Raw genomic sequence first — 13,544 nt, forward strand, 5'->3', positions numbered from 1 at the left:
GGGGGTACCATCAGGAGAATGGGGACGTGTATTGAACAATAAACACCCTTGTACACAACCTGTAGCAAGCCTCTGTCACTTTTTTCCACAATGCATCATCGCGTGCAGGTGATGGGTGTGAGCGAGCACTCAGCAGACAGGCAGGGGTTAGACTATGGCATTGATTGAGGAGTACCAGCGCCCAGCTCTCTGCGGGTTATCAACACCCCCCTGCCCTCGACAATGACTGCTGACAGTGCCGGCACAGTCCCAACACCCTGGAGTGATGTGACACATATCCTGGGAGGGTGGGATATATACACATATCCTGGGAGGGTGGGAGATATACACATATCCTGGGAGGGTGGGAGATATACACATATCCTGGGAGGGTGGGAGATATACACATATCCTGGGAGGGTGGGAGATATACACATATCCTGGGAGGGTGGGAGATATACACATATCCTGGGAGGGTGGGAGATATACACATATCCTGGGAGGGTGGGTGGGTAAGGCTGTGATGATGGACAAGGCCACGTCCTAGGTGAAGTGCGCGAGTACGAGGGCCTCCCTAGCCTTCCAGGCTTGCCGGACCCTCACCGCTGCCGCTTGTCCTGGAGCTTCTGGCTGGACCTCAGGTTCCACCCTGGCCTCGTCCTTCAGCCCCTGCTCATCCTTCTCCTCCTCGTCCCCGCCTCCTTTTCCACCTCGAAGGTGACCACATGTTCCTCGTCACCAACCTTCAGCTCGTCGCCCCGCTGCTGTGCCAGACTACATGTGGAGGACACATAAGACCACAACAAAGCCGGCAGCCCTCCGCCGGTGTACTGCAGGGCATCGCCAGAGCGGTTGAGGTATCTGAACCGCATCTTGAGGAGTCCGGCTGGCCACATGGGCTTCATTGTATCAGGTCCCCGCTTCAGTCTCTGGCCTCCGTATTGGCGTCATTAGCCAGGTCCTCAGTGGATACCCCTTGTCCCCCAAGAGCTAGCCGGCCATCCTGGGATGCTCCTCAAAGAGGGCAGGGATGACTGACTGCCCCAGAATGGAGCTGTCGTGCACTCTCCCCGGGAAGCAGACACACACGTGCATTACCTTCATCTGCTGGTCGTACACGAGCTGTATGTTGAGGGAGTGGAACCCCTTTCTGTTAACATAGGACACACCCAGATGGCCCGGTGAGCGCAGGACAACATACGTGGCATCTATGACCTCCTGGACCTGGGGCTTCGCGGCAATGGCAGAGAAACCTGCAGGCCAGGCATCTTACTGAGCCTGGTCTGTGTCAAAGATGATGTAGTCATCCCCCCTGACATATAGGGCATTCGTTACCTGTCGGATGACCCTGTGGGCTGTAGCCTGTGAGATACCACACAGGTGACCGCTCTAGCCCTGGAATGATCCCAACGCGTAAAGGTTCAGGGCTGCAGTGACCTTGACAGCCACCAGGAGCAGGTGTCCTCCTCCTCCACGTGGTGCCAAGTCCAGGAGAATATGGCACAGGTGCTGTACTGTCTTCTTGTTGAGGAGACCTCAACACGCGCTGTCCATCATTTGTTCAAAGGACCAGCGACGCCTGCACACCCTAGGCCTTTGGGTCCCTCCCTAGCCTGTTGGGCAGCCGGGTCTTCAGTGTGTGGAACAGGGTCCGGCACATGGGCTGGTGCCTCGAGCATCTGCAGATGCTGCTACTGCAGCCTTCTCCAGTGTCTGGCTGCATTGCGTAGCACTAGCACCACTAGGGCAATCTCGGCGTCCAACATCCCAGCGATAGTGTTCAATACCAGTAAGGAATTGGGAGAGGGTATTAGGCTGACAAACAATGGTGGCTCCCACCCCAGGACCCTCCATTCCTCCACTGATCCTCACCCCAGCCCCCCACCTGGAATACCCTGCCCATGCACAGCCGGACGTAGCAGGCCCCCCATCACCGGACCCCAGACACCGTACCCCAGACACTCGCTCACAACATCAACCAGACCGGTCGCCGGCTGCCTCCCATTGGCACTCACCCACCTTCCGGCCATGGTCATGTCTCCCGGAGCTGTGTCCCATCCCCTGGGTGTTCAGGTGTTTGCTGCTGCGTGTGTGGTGTTGCCTCCCAGTGTTCAGGTACACTGTCCCGATATCGCGGTCTGATTTGGATGCTAGGCAATGACTCCCACATGCTATATGACCCGCCCACCCGCGAGTATCCACTTGGGTTGTATGAAGTACTCACTGAAGCATGATTGCCAATTCCCTAGAGGCTATAGCCTTCAGCTGCTCGGCCAGAGGTGGGGATTGTGGGTGGTCGTTCGGGCCGACGGGCAGGGACAATGGTTGCCCCTGGAATGAGTGCACAGGATCCAGGGATTGGCATGGTGATGCCACGAATGGTTGCCACCCCAGCACCCCCCACCCACTCTCCCATGGTGGCCCACCCCTGCGGGGTTCCCCACCCTCAGCCAAGGGTCCCCCGCCAAACACAGGGGCAGCAAGCCCAGCATCCCCAGGCTCTTTGCTGTGAGCAAAGATGGCTACTCACCTCCTCAGCTCCCCACTGAAGCCCCTCCGCCAGCTTGACATTTTTCAAAAGGAGTACTAATTTGCGCCAGCATGATCACTTGCTGGGGAGGCCGTTGGTTGAGGGGTGGCTCTCTTTAATTGTATGGAAATGGGGCTTAAGTGGTAACAATTGGTTTCTCGCCACACTACAGCGAGATCCTGATTTCGCCTACGGGAGCGGGCCGGTTGCATCGCAAACTGTTTGGCACCTGGCACGGATCTCATTTTTGCCCTCTCCCGCTATTTCACTTGAGCGAGACCATAACAAGGCATGAAGATTGTGCCCAGGATTACTTGCGAATACTTGGATAGAGAGATCTTTTGAGAGACTGCTTAACTTGCTGTTCAGCTCACTGCCAAAATAAAACTCTGTCTGCTACAGCCCTGGCTCCTCCCATTAATTATATAATTCCCATTCCACTCAATGGGCACGATTCAGTGGACTCAAGTTAAAGTCTACTGAACAGCACGTTTAGCAAGGTGTTTCCCGGCGCCTTCAGCACTGAGAAACACCTTGCTATTCAATGGCACTTTCCCGTTTTTATTTGGCCTTGGGGCGATTCTCTCAGCTGAGGCTGCACTTGGAGTGATTTCCTGGTGGCAAGCCAAAAGGTTCCTCACAGATAAGGGTGCCATAGTGACTGGCTGCCTCGATCTTTCCCCCCACCCTTTCATGTCCCCCCCTGTTTTTGTGACCCCCTCACTCCGCCGGGAATCCCCTAACTCCCTCTCTACCTTTCAACGCCACCCCCGGGCCTGACCCCTAGCAGTGCCAACCTATCAGCCAGGCACCCTGGCACTGCCAGCCTGGCACCCTGGCAGTGTCAGGGTGTCACTGCCAGGGTGCCAGGTTGGCAGTGCCAAAGTGCCCAGGTGCCAGGGGGCGAGGTCCAGATTGCACCGGGCAGAGGAGCTGGGTGATTCATGATCGGCCCGGCGCTGAGCATGATTTTGGGCTGACACGCGATTCATCCATCGTGCCCAGATTTGCAACAGGATCGCTGAATTGTGCCAACGTCTCCAATTACCTACTCCCTCGGGAATCACCATAAATCCTAACAAAAACCCATTAGGCCTCTCTTTGGAAACATATACAGGTTGGAATGAAGGATGATCTCACTTTTACAACGTCGTAATTGAACATCTTGCAGCCATAAAACCTGGCTGTCTTTCAAACCAGGATTTTTAAATACATACACACTCTAGATGCATACACACCCTAACCTAGGCTTTTAAAACCACTACTGCATTAGGTACATACAGTACAATATATTTCTACCAATTTCTTACATTCATCGCACTAGGAAATAAATTACTCAAGTATACTGGAAATCTGTTTGTACCTTAAGTGAGTCCTTGCAATGGCTGAACAGCTTCTTTAATCCGGAGTCAGTTATGCATTTTGTTCTGTCATTGCATCGATAAAGCCTGAGGCTTTGTGGTTGATGATGCCCAATGCTCGCAAGACAGTCATCATTCAAACAATTTCCATTTTCAATCTGAATAGTCTTCCCTGAAAAAGAAATAGTGTACTTCAAAGTTTTGTTCTCATGTCCTAAACAAAACAAAACCCACATTTCTTTGAGAGTAAACCTCTCTGTATTTTGAAGGTTATTCTTCTCAACTTCTCTATTTTAGTCTCCCGCCCAGTATTATTATGACTAAAATATAAACCCCATTCCTGGTTTTCTACAATGTTGCATCAAAGTGCACAAGAATGTTCCATTATGATCTCCACCTCCCTCACCAATATGTAAATCCACCCTGATGCTGGACTGCACAAAGAATTCGAAAAATCAAAATGCTGTTTTAATTGGCAGGTTTGGTATGGTACCTAAACAGCAACCCAAAGGATGCCAAATTGCTTGCTCGGACATCTATAAGAAAAGACCATTAGCCAACATAAAGCGAATCCCACAGTTTTCTATAGACATATAAATAGTAAAACATTGTTAAAAGGGGGAATAGGGCCAATTAGGGACCTAAAAGGCAATTTTAATGTGGAGGCAGGGATCATGGCTGAGGTATTACATGAATATTTTGCATCTGTCTTTACCAAGGAGGTAGATGCTATGGAGCACATGGTGACAATCACGGAAATTCTGTCCCAAGAAGGGCTCAGAATTGATTAGGAGGAAGTGTTGAATAGACTGTTGGCACTGAAAGTTAACGAGGCACAGGGCTGGATGAAATACATCCAATGATATTGAAGGAAGTGAGAATGGAAATTACGGGGATGTTTGCCATAAAATGGCACTAATCCTGTTCTAATGGTCTGGTCTCCATTGTGCTGGGATTCAGGTTCACGCCCCGCACCAGCGGAAGGATGCAAATGGGTCATTAAGGCCTATTTGCATGCTGTTAATGGGCCAGGCACCATATTCTCATGGCCCTCGTGATTCTCCGGTCCTCTGGGCCGTGAATCACGTGGGCGAGAATTGGTGTAGGTCTTGACAAACATGGCCCTGACGTGGTAGACCTTGCCAGGGTGTTACTGCAGGGGTGCCAGGTTGGCAGTGCCAAAGTGCAAGGTTAGGGTGTGTATGCATCTAGGGTGTGTATGTAGTCAAGTGAGTTGACCCAATGTCCATCGGAGGGCCACCCTCTCCAAGTTCCCATTTGCCTGCTGCCCTGGTGCAGAGCTTGTGTGTTTGGAAGGTGCTGTCGAAGGAGCCTGTTGAGTTGCTTCCGTGCACTTTGTCGATGGTACACCCTACTGCCACTATGCGTAAGTGGTAGAGGGGGTAGATGTTAGAGCTGGTGGGTGGAGTGGCAATCAAACTTTGGCCTGGATGGTGTTGAACTTCCTAAGTGTGGATGGAGCTGCACTCATCCAGGCAAGTGGAGAATATTCCATCACATCCTGGCTTATGCCTTGGACAGCTTTGAAGAGTCAGGAGGTGAATTATTCGCCACAGAATTAATTTGCTATATCAGACCTCTTGCTCACATGTGCAACCAATGAACAGTATGAGTTAAGCTGGCTTCATGCACGAATCATTGAAATCAGCAGGTAGCTCCAATGTACTATTCTCCCTGCAGCACATGAATAGGTATGGGTTAATCACACACCATGATCCACATACCACTTTTCTGGAGTTATCCAATTTTCAACCCATTGGGCTTTTCGTGATAAACATTAGTACTTATGTAAAATAGTTATGTAAATTCACAAAATACAAGATGTTGTAAAAGGAAATGGATTATTAATGCATGTTATTAATGCATTTAGTTGTGAGGGTAAGTATCCTCTGTAATCAATGTTTTGCACATTTAGAAGACAAATTATTTTGCCAAGCTAAAGAACCTGTGAATCAAACTATAATGAAAGCAACAGTGGAAGGCTAATATCATCTCAAATAAAACAACTTTGTAAAACACTAATTTCACTTTCAGTACAGAGGTAAATTACAATGATGAATATTTGACTTCTATTTATTCCAGCCCTAAACCCTAACCTAATTGTTTCTTTAAATTGGTTATGTATGTTGTACAAACTGTACAATCTAGGCTACTTCACAATCAAAATGTTTTGTTTTCGGGTGGAGCATTATGATTTCTGGCATCCAAGCACACCCATGTGTGCATTCTTTTAGTTGTTACAAAGAGTGACAGGAATATCTGGTGCAATTATCAAGAACATGTTTGCATTCAAAACCTTTATACTTTCTTATTTGAGTACAAACCTTTAAGAATTCTTTGGTATCAGATTGCAATGTGATCTCTCTAAAACATTTGCAATTCTAAGCATGTATTTCCAGAAAATATTGCATCCTGCTAATAGTAAAGGATATTAAACTGACATAATAACGTTCAGTTTGGTACAAATTAATCTACGTACATTTTGCATCAGTAAAGATTAGGAGTGTACATACCAAGGAGTTAAAAGGACTTCCTAAGCCACAATAATGAATCTTAAACTGTTTACATAGCTGAATCCATGTTACATGTCTTCACTGAATTCTGTGAGTACTTGTTTTCAAAAAGTACACAAAAAAGATCAATCAAATATTTTTTGTTCTGTTCATGGGTTACGTAGTTGCGTCACCCTGATATGAATGTTTATTGGAGCACCTTTAGCAAAGTATTTGACATTGCATTTTGATAGGTCTAACATAGAGGGCAAATATACCATAAATGGGAAAACCTTTAGGAATATAGAAACTCAGAGAGATCTGGGCGTGCAGGTCCACAGATCTTTGAAGGTGGCAACACAAGTGAACAAGGTAGTTAAGAAAGCATACGGAATGCTTGCCTTCATTGGACAGGGCATCGAGTATAAAAACTGGCAAGTCATGCTACAGTTGTATAGAACCTTGGTCAGGCCGCACTTGGAATATTGCGCACAATTCTGGTCACCACACTACCAGAAGGATGTGGAGGTTCTGAAGAGGGTGCAGAGGAGGTTGACCAGGATGTTGCCTGGTGTGGAGGGTGTTAGCTATGTGGAGAGGCTGAATAGACTCGGACTGTTTTCATTAGAAAGACGGAGGTTGAGGAGTGACCTGATAAAGGTCTACAAGGTTATGAGGGGCATGGATAGAGTGGATGGGCAGGCACTCTTTCCCAGGGAGGAGGGGTCAGTCACCAGGGGGCATAGGTTTAAGGTCCATGGGGCAAAGTTTAGAAGAGATGTGCGAAGAAGGTTTTTTAAGCAGAGCGTGGTGAGTGACTGGAACGCGTTGCCAGGGGAGGTTGTGGAAGCAGATACATTAACGCCGTTCAGAAGGCATCTTGATAAACACATGGATAGGATGGGTATAGAGGAATAAGGCACTAAGAAGTGATGAGGGTTTTGGCAAAGGTTGGTATCATGACTAGTACAGGTTTGGAGGACTGGAGGGCCTGTTCTGTGCTGTATTGTTCTTCGTTCTTAAACATTTTCTCATTTGCTAACATTTTTACTCTTTCAGAGAATGTGGGCACCGCTGATTAGGCCAGAATTTATTTGAATTCCAAGGGCGGGATTCTTCAATGGCACCCGCCCGGCGACCAAAGATTCCCGCCCAAGATCGATGGACCTTTACATAGTCCGCGTCCCACCCGTGGCGATCTTGCGGCGGGTGGGGCAGAAGAATCTCGCCCCAATTCTTTTCCCGTACCTAGTGCTGCACTAAAAATGAAATGAAATGAAAATCGCTTATTGTCACAAGTAGGCTTCAAATGAAGTTACTGTGAAAAGCCCGTAGTCGCCACATTCCAGCGCCTGTTCGGGGAGGCTGGTACGGGAAGGTAGACTTTGTCTATTTCCAAAGCTAATAATTTCTGGAATAGGTCAGTTGTCTGTTACCAGAGGCACATAGCTTGACGGGAGCCCCTTCACATCAAATGTGGCTGATCAGGTGGCTCCTCCTCTCTGACTGCCAGCCTTTGTCATATTGAAAGGATTCGCAGGTTGACACTCAACCTGTTTGGTTATGTTATGAATACACTTTCCTTGGCCATCAGGTCCTGGGGTGGACTCAACCCCAGAGCTTCTGACTCAGATGTAAGGGCACTACCCTCTGCGATGCAAGACCTCCAACCAGCATTCATTGCCCATCCCTAATTGCCCTTGAGAAGGTGGTAGTGAGCTACTGTAATGAATAGGGACTGCAGCAACGGTAACACCATTGAATGTCAAAGGGACATAGTTGAATTCTCTCTTGGTGTAGGTGGTCATTGTCTGGCACTTGTGTGGGGCAAATATTATTTGCCACTTATCAGCCCAAGCCTGAACATTGTCCATACCTTGCTGCATATGGACTTGGACCGCCTTACTATCTGAGGAGTTGTGAATGGTGCTGAACATCATCAGCAAACATTCCCACTTCTGGAGGAAAGGATGGTTGACTAGGACACCATCCTGAGAAACTCCTGAAGTGATATCCTGGGAACATTATTTCAACATACCGGCAGAGGTGGACTAGTTCATGCAGACAAATGGCCTGGACAAGGGACAGACAAGGCAGTGTTGAGGATGAAACAGAGGAGGAAAAGCGAAAAGAACGGTGATGGACCTATACAATGTATGCGCGGGCCAGTACAGCCTCGCAGTGAACAGAAATATCAGACCGCAGGGAAGAGCAAGAGCAGAGGAAAACAGCAGGCAGCGTATAAAAGTGTATGCTCTCCTGCACTGATTCCATTCTGGTTCTGACAAAACATAATTTCTTTACCCGTCAGTCTGGCCTCAATAAATGTCGAGATGGATTTGCAGGTACAGCATTAGTTATTTTATTTGACTTGCAAGCCTGATTCATTTCACACAGGCACAGGACACAACTAGTCTCCTAGACCCCGGGAAACGAATGAAAAAGGAGACAAAGGGATTTCTGCAAATACATTCAAATGGCATCAAGTTTCACATACACGATTCCCATAGGTCACCCTATACCCCTCCTGACCTGGCCATACATCCTAATTGGCTCACTTCCAATCCCGACCTCTGGCCCCCTATTACCCAGCATCCTTTTATCCTCCTTTGCTGGACACTCCTCCCCCTTGCTTTGCCATGCGTTCTGAAATCCTTTGTCTGTGAACTCACCAGAATGAGACTGGCCTATCTCTACATTACAGTAACTAATATCTCTAAAACAGTTATTTTATATCACATTCGTCAGTTCCAGCTGCGGGAGGCACAACATCTTGTGCAATAAAGCCTCGATTGTCTCACCATTCTCGTCTCGTGGTAATTGACGGTACATCAATTTATTGCACAAGATTTTAAACGATGGATCTCCTAATCAAGCCTGATCACCTGCAGCTGAGCCCTCACGCAGCCAATGCCACGTCTACCTTCAACCACTGGCTAGCCTGCTTCGAAAGCTACCTCAGAGCAGCCACTGAAGAACCCTTAGACTCACAGAAGCTCCAAGTCCTCTGCTCGCGGGTGAGCCCTGAAATTTTTCCCCTCATCCGGGATGCGCCCACCTACTCAGAAGCGATGACGCTCCTAAAGGGACATGACGTTAAGTCGGTGAATCAAGTGTGCGCCAGGCACCTCCTGGCCACGAGACGGCAACTCCCGGGGGAGACTCTGGATGATTTCTTGTGGGCCATACAGATCCTCAGTAGGAACTGTGACTGCCAGGCAGTTTCGGCAGTCCAGCACACCAAACCTTTAATCAGAGACGCTTATGTCACGGGCATGAAGTCTACGTACGTCCGCCAGCGACTACCGGAAGGGGGTACGCTCGATCTTGCGGAGACTACGCAGCTTGCAAACTCACTAGAAGTGGCCTCCCATAACCTGGAGTCCTATACCCCCGACCGCGCAGCACCCTCATGGGCATCGTGGGCCCCACCAGCTGCCGACTCCAGCTCACCGCAAGCCTGCGCCGCGCGGCAGCCAGCCAACTCTGGGGGGCCCCAAATGTTATTTTTGTGGACAAAGCAAACACCCCAGGCAGCGCTGCCCGGCTTGGAGCGCGACCTGCAACAGGTGTGGGAAGAAAGGACACTTTGTTTCTGTTTGCCAGGCCCGGTCGGTCGCCGCTGTTTCCAGGCCCGGCATTTTTACACCCCCCCCACGTGCGACCCAGGGGCGCCGCCATCTTCCCCACCGCAAGCCACGTGCGGCCTACTTTGATGCCGCCCGCCATGTGCACCCCGTGGGCGCCGCCAACATCGGCGCCATTTTGGACCACGCCTCAGGACCCCGGCACCTCTGGCCATTCGCCGACTACTGCTACCTCCACCACCGCTGATCAGCCCAGGACCTCCCAACATCTTCCGCAGCTCGCCTCCATCACCCCGGCCCTGGGTCAGATCCCAGCCCCGAGTCATTGTCCTTGTGGAGTTTGCACATTCTCCCCTCTCATCCTCACAACCCAAGATGTGCAGGTTAGGCGGACTGGCCATGCAAAATTGCCACTTAATTGGAAAAAAAAAGAAGTGGGTACTCTGGGCGGTATTCTCCGCCCCCCACGCCGGGTGGGAGAATCACCGTGGCGCCGCGTGAGTCGCGCCACGCCGCCCCGACACCCACACGCAATTCTCCCACCCCTCCGAAACCAGCACCGCGAGAATCTCGCCGGGCCGCTCGGAGAATCGCCGCAAACGGCGAGCAGCGATTCTCCGGCACAAATTGGCCGAGCGGCCGGCGAAAAAAATGACAGTCCCGCCACCGCCGTTCAACCCTGGTCACTGCCGGCGGGAATTTTGCGGGAACGCTGGGGTGGGGGCAGCCTTTGGGGGGGGGGGCTCCTTCACTGGGGAGGGCGTCCGATGGGGTCTGGCCCGCGATCGGGGGACACTGATCGGCAGGCCAGCCTCTCCCCCCCCGGGACTACTTCCTGCCGCGGCCGGCCCCTGAACACCGACCCCATGTTGGGTTGGGGCCGGCGCGTAAGAGGTTCCCCGCGCATGCGCAGGATTTAGCTGCCCCAACTGCGCATGCGCAGGTTGGCGCATGAACCGCTCCAGCGCCGTGCTGGCCCCCTGTGGGGGCCAGAATAGGTTGTGCCCGGGCCCTGTTCGTGCCATCGTGTTACGACGGCGCGAACACTTGGCCTCAATATCGGAGAATCTCGCCCTCTAAATTTATTTTTAAAAAGAATGTGGAATCTCTCACAGGGTACCCAAGATTAAAGTGGATCCTAATTGTTTCAATCTATAGCTAGAGGGCACATTGGTTTAGCTGAATGGTTGAAACCCCAGGGAACCCTCACACAACTGATTACACATACAATTATAGGACTAGTCCCGAGGAAATCCATATTGCAAACTATTACAAACCTTGATAAAGAGAAAAAGGGGGTAATTAGCTCCACTAGTATGCTAGCTTTCTAGTCAGTAAAGAGTTTAAATGTCTCAAAGCATCTTTGAAAAGCTACAGTGGGATAGCAGTGGGTGGGTGGGATAAGTGGGTAAGAGGTTAGTGTGTTGGCTGGAAGGATGGTGATGTCAGGTCAGTTTGGATCAGGGGATTAGGAGGAAGATTTGGAAAGAGTCGGGTAGTGGGAGCTAGTCAGATTGGGTGGGAAGCGATTGGGGTTTGGGGGAGTTGGATAATGGGGAATAGTCAGGTTGAGTCAAGGTGAGTCTGCAGCGCTATTTGGGGGCTTGAGGTAAGAGTTGAGATGATCAGTTGTATAGTTAGCCAGGAGGTAGACTAGGTAGTTTGGGGCCAACATTTCCTGGCTAACTGTATGTAAGTTCGAACCGTGCAATGTCTCTGACTAATTTGAGACTTTTTCAGAGGGTTCCGGGGAGCAGAGGAATTATCCATCAGAAGTTCAAACGTCCAGGGAATTTCCCATCGAGTCGGTACAAAGAGTCCCACAGCACACCTGACGAAGTTCGACCGGCCTCCAACGATCCAGACAATGAAGGATACCTCCTCAAAGAACTCTAACAGATTTGTCAGACATGACCTCTCTTTGACAAAACCGTGCTGACTCAGTCCTATTTTACCATGCACTTCCAAGTACCCCACAATCTCATCTTTAATAAAATCTTACTAATGACCGAAGTCAGGCTAACCGGCCTTTCTTCTGCCTCCCTCCCTTCTTAAACAGTGGTGTTACATTAGCCACTTTACAGTCCTCTGGGACCCTTCCTGCCTGCAGTGATTCCTGAAACATCACACCAATGATTCCACAATCTCCTCAGATATCTCTTTTAGGACCCTGGGATGTAGTCCATCCGGTCCAGGTGATGGTCACTGCACTCACCTCTGCCCCTGGTTCTCCTGGAGTTCTGGCATCCCACTGGTGTCTTCCGCCATGAAGACTGATGCAAAGTAACTATTCAGTTCATTTGCCATTTCTTTGTTTCCTATTATTACTTCTCCAGCCACGTTTTCCAGTGGTCCAATGTCTATTTTTGCCTCTCTCTTACCTTTTATATATTGAAAGAAACTCTTCCTATCTCCTTTTATATTATTAGTTAGCTTGCACTCATATTTCATCTTGTCCCCCCCTTATTGATTTTTTAGTTGTCCTCTGTTTACTTTTAAAGGATTCCCAATCCTCTGGCTTCCCACTAACACTCGCCACTTTGTACGCTTTTTCTTTTGCTTTTATGCTGTCCTTGACTTCCCTCGTCAACCATGTATGCCTTATCCTGCCCTTAGCATGTTTCCTCTTCCTTGGGATGAATTTCTGCTGTGCCTCCCGAATAACCCCCAAAAACTCTTGCCATTGCTGTTCCACTGTCTTCCCTGCTCGGCTCCTTTTCCTATCAGCTCTGGCCAGCTCCTCCCTCATGTCTTTGTAGTTACCCTTATTTAATTGTAATACCGTTACATGTGCCTCCAGATTCTCCCTCTCAAACTGCAGGGTAAATTCTATTATATTGTGGTCACTGCTCCCTAAGGGTCCCTTCACCTTAAGATCCCTAATCAAGTCTGCCTCATTACACATCACCAAATCCAGAATTGCCTGTTCCCTAGTGGGCTCTACTACAAGCTGCTCCAAAAAAAATCTCTTAAACATTCCACAAATTCCTTTTCTTGGGGTCCACTACCAACCTGATTTTCCCAGTCCACGTGCATATGGAATCTATATAAATCCTATTTGGTATTTTCTTCCAAATAGGTCAGTTTTGCCTACGTTGAAGACCTGCTCTGCCTGGTAGCCTCTCTCCTCAATGTACTACTGCAGCACATTGGGAAATTCTCCTGCAGTTGTATGGTCAGCTGAAGCCACGTCTCCCACCAACTTCACATTATGCAGCATGAAATGCTTTTCAAAGAGATCTAACAATTCTGTACTGGCTGAGAATCCTTTGGAAGGCAAAGGTGAGGCATGTTCTGTGCTACCTTCTTCATCACTATAGTCACTGGTAACATCAGCACTACCCTCTTTACTACTTTTTATATGCTGGTACAATTCAAGTGCCTAGGATCCTCTTTTGATGCTGGTGCTTTATCCACACGATTAGTAACTTTTCCATTTCCTCCAAGTGTGGATCTCTCCTATTTACAAAAGCTAACCTAGTAGTATGACTTATTTTTTCTTCAGACTGCCTAATATGCCCAATTGTGGACTCATTGGCAGAGTATTCTCTGGCCAACATGGTGGTACTGGCAC

At 49.3% G+C, this 13,544-nt stretch overlaps 1 protein-coding gene across 1 annotated transcript in view; it reads right to left on the reverse strand.

Moving 5' to 3' along the window:
- LOC140430127 (uncharacterized) overlaps positions 1-13,544 on the reverse strand; it is a 171,269-nt gene that overhangs the window by 95,973 nt on the left and 61,752 nt on the right. Inside the window, exon 9 of the mRNA XM_072517639.1 lies at positions 3,873-4,042. Coding sequence (XP_072373740.1) covers positions 3,873-4,042 — 170 coding nt within the window. The remainder of the gene's footprint in view (positions 1-3,872; positions 4,043-13,544) is intronic.

Source organism: Scyliorhinus torazame, chromosome 9, assembly GCF_047496885.1.
Source record: "Scyliorhinus torazame isolate Kashiwa2021f chromosome 9, sScyTor2.1, whole genome shotgun sequence".
Classification (NCBI taxonomy): Eukaryota; Metazoa; Chordata; class Chondrichthyes; order Carcharhiniformes; family Scyliorhinidae; genus Scyliorhinus; species Scyliorhinus torazame.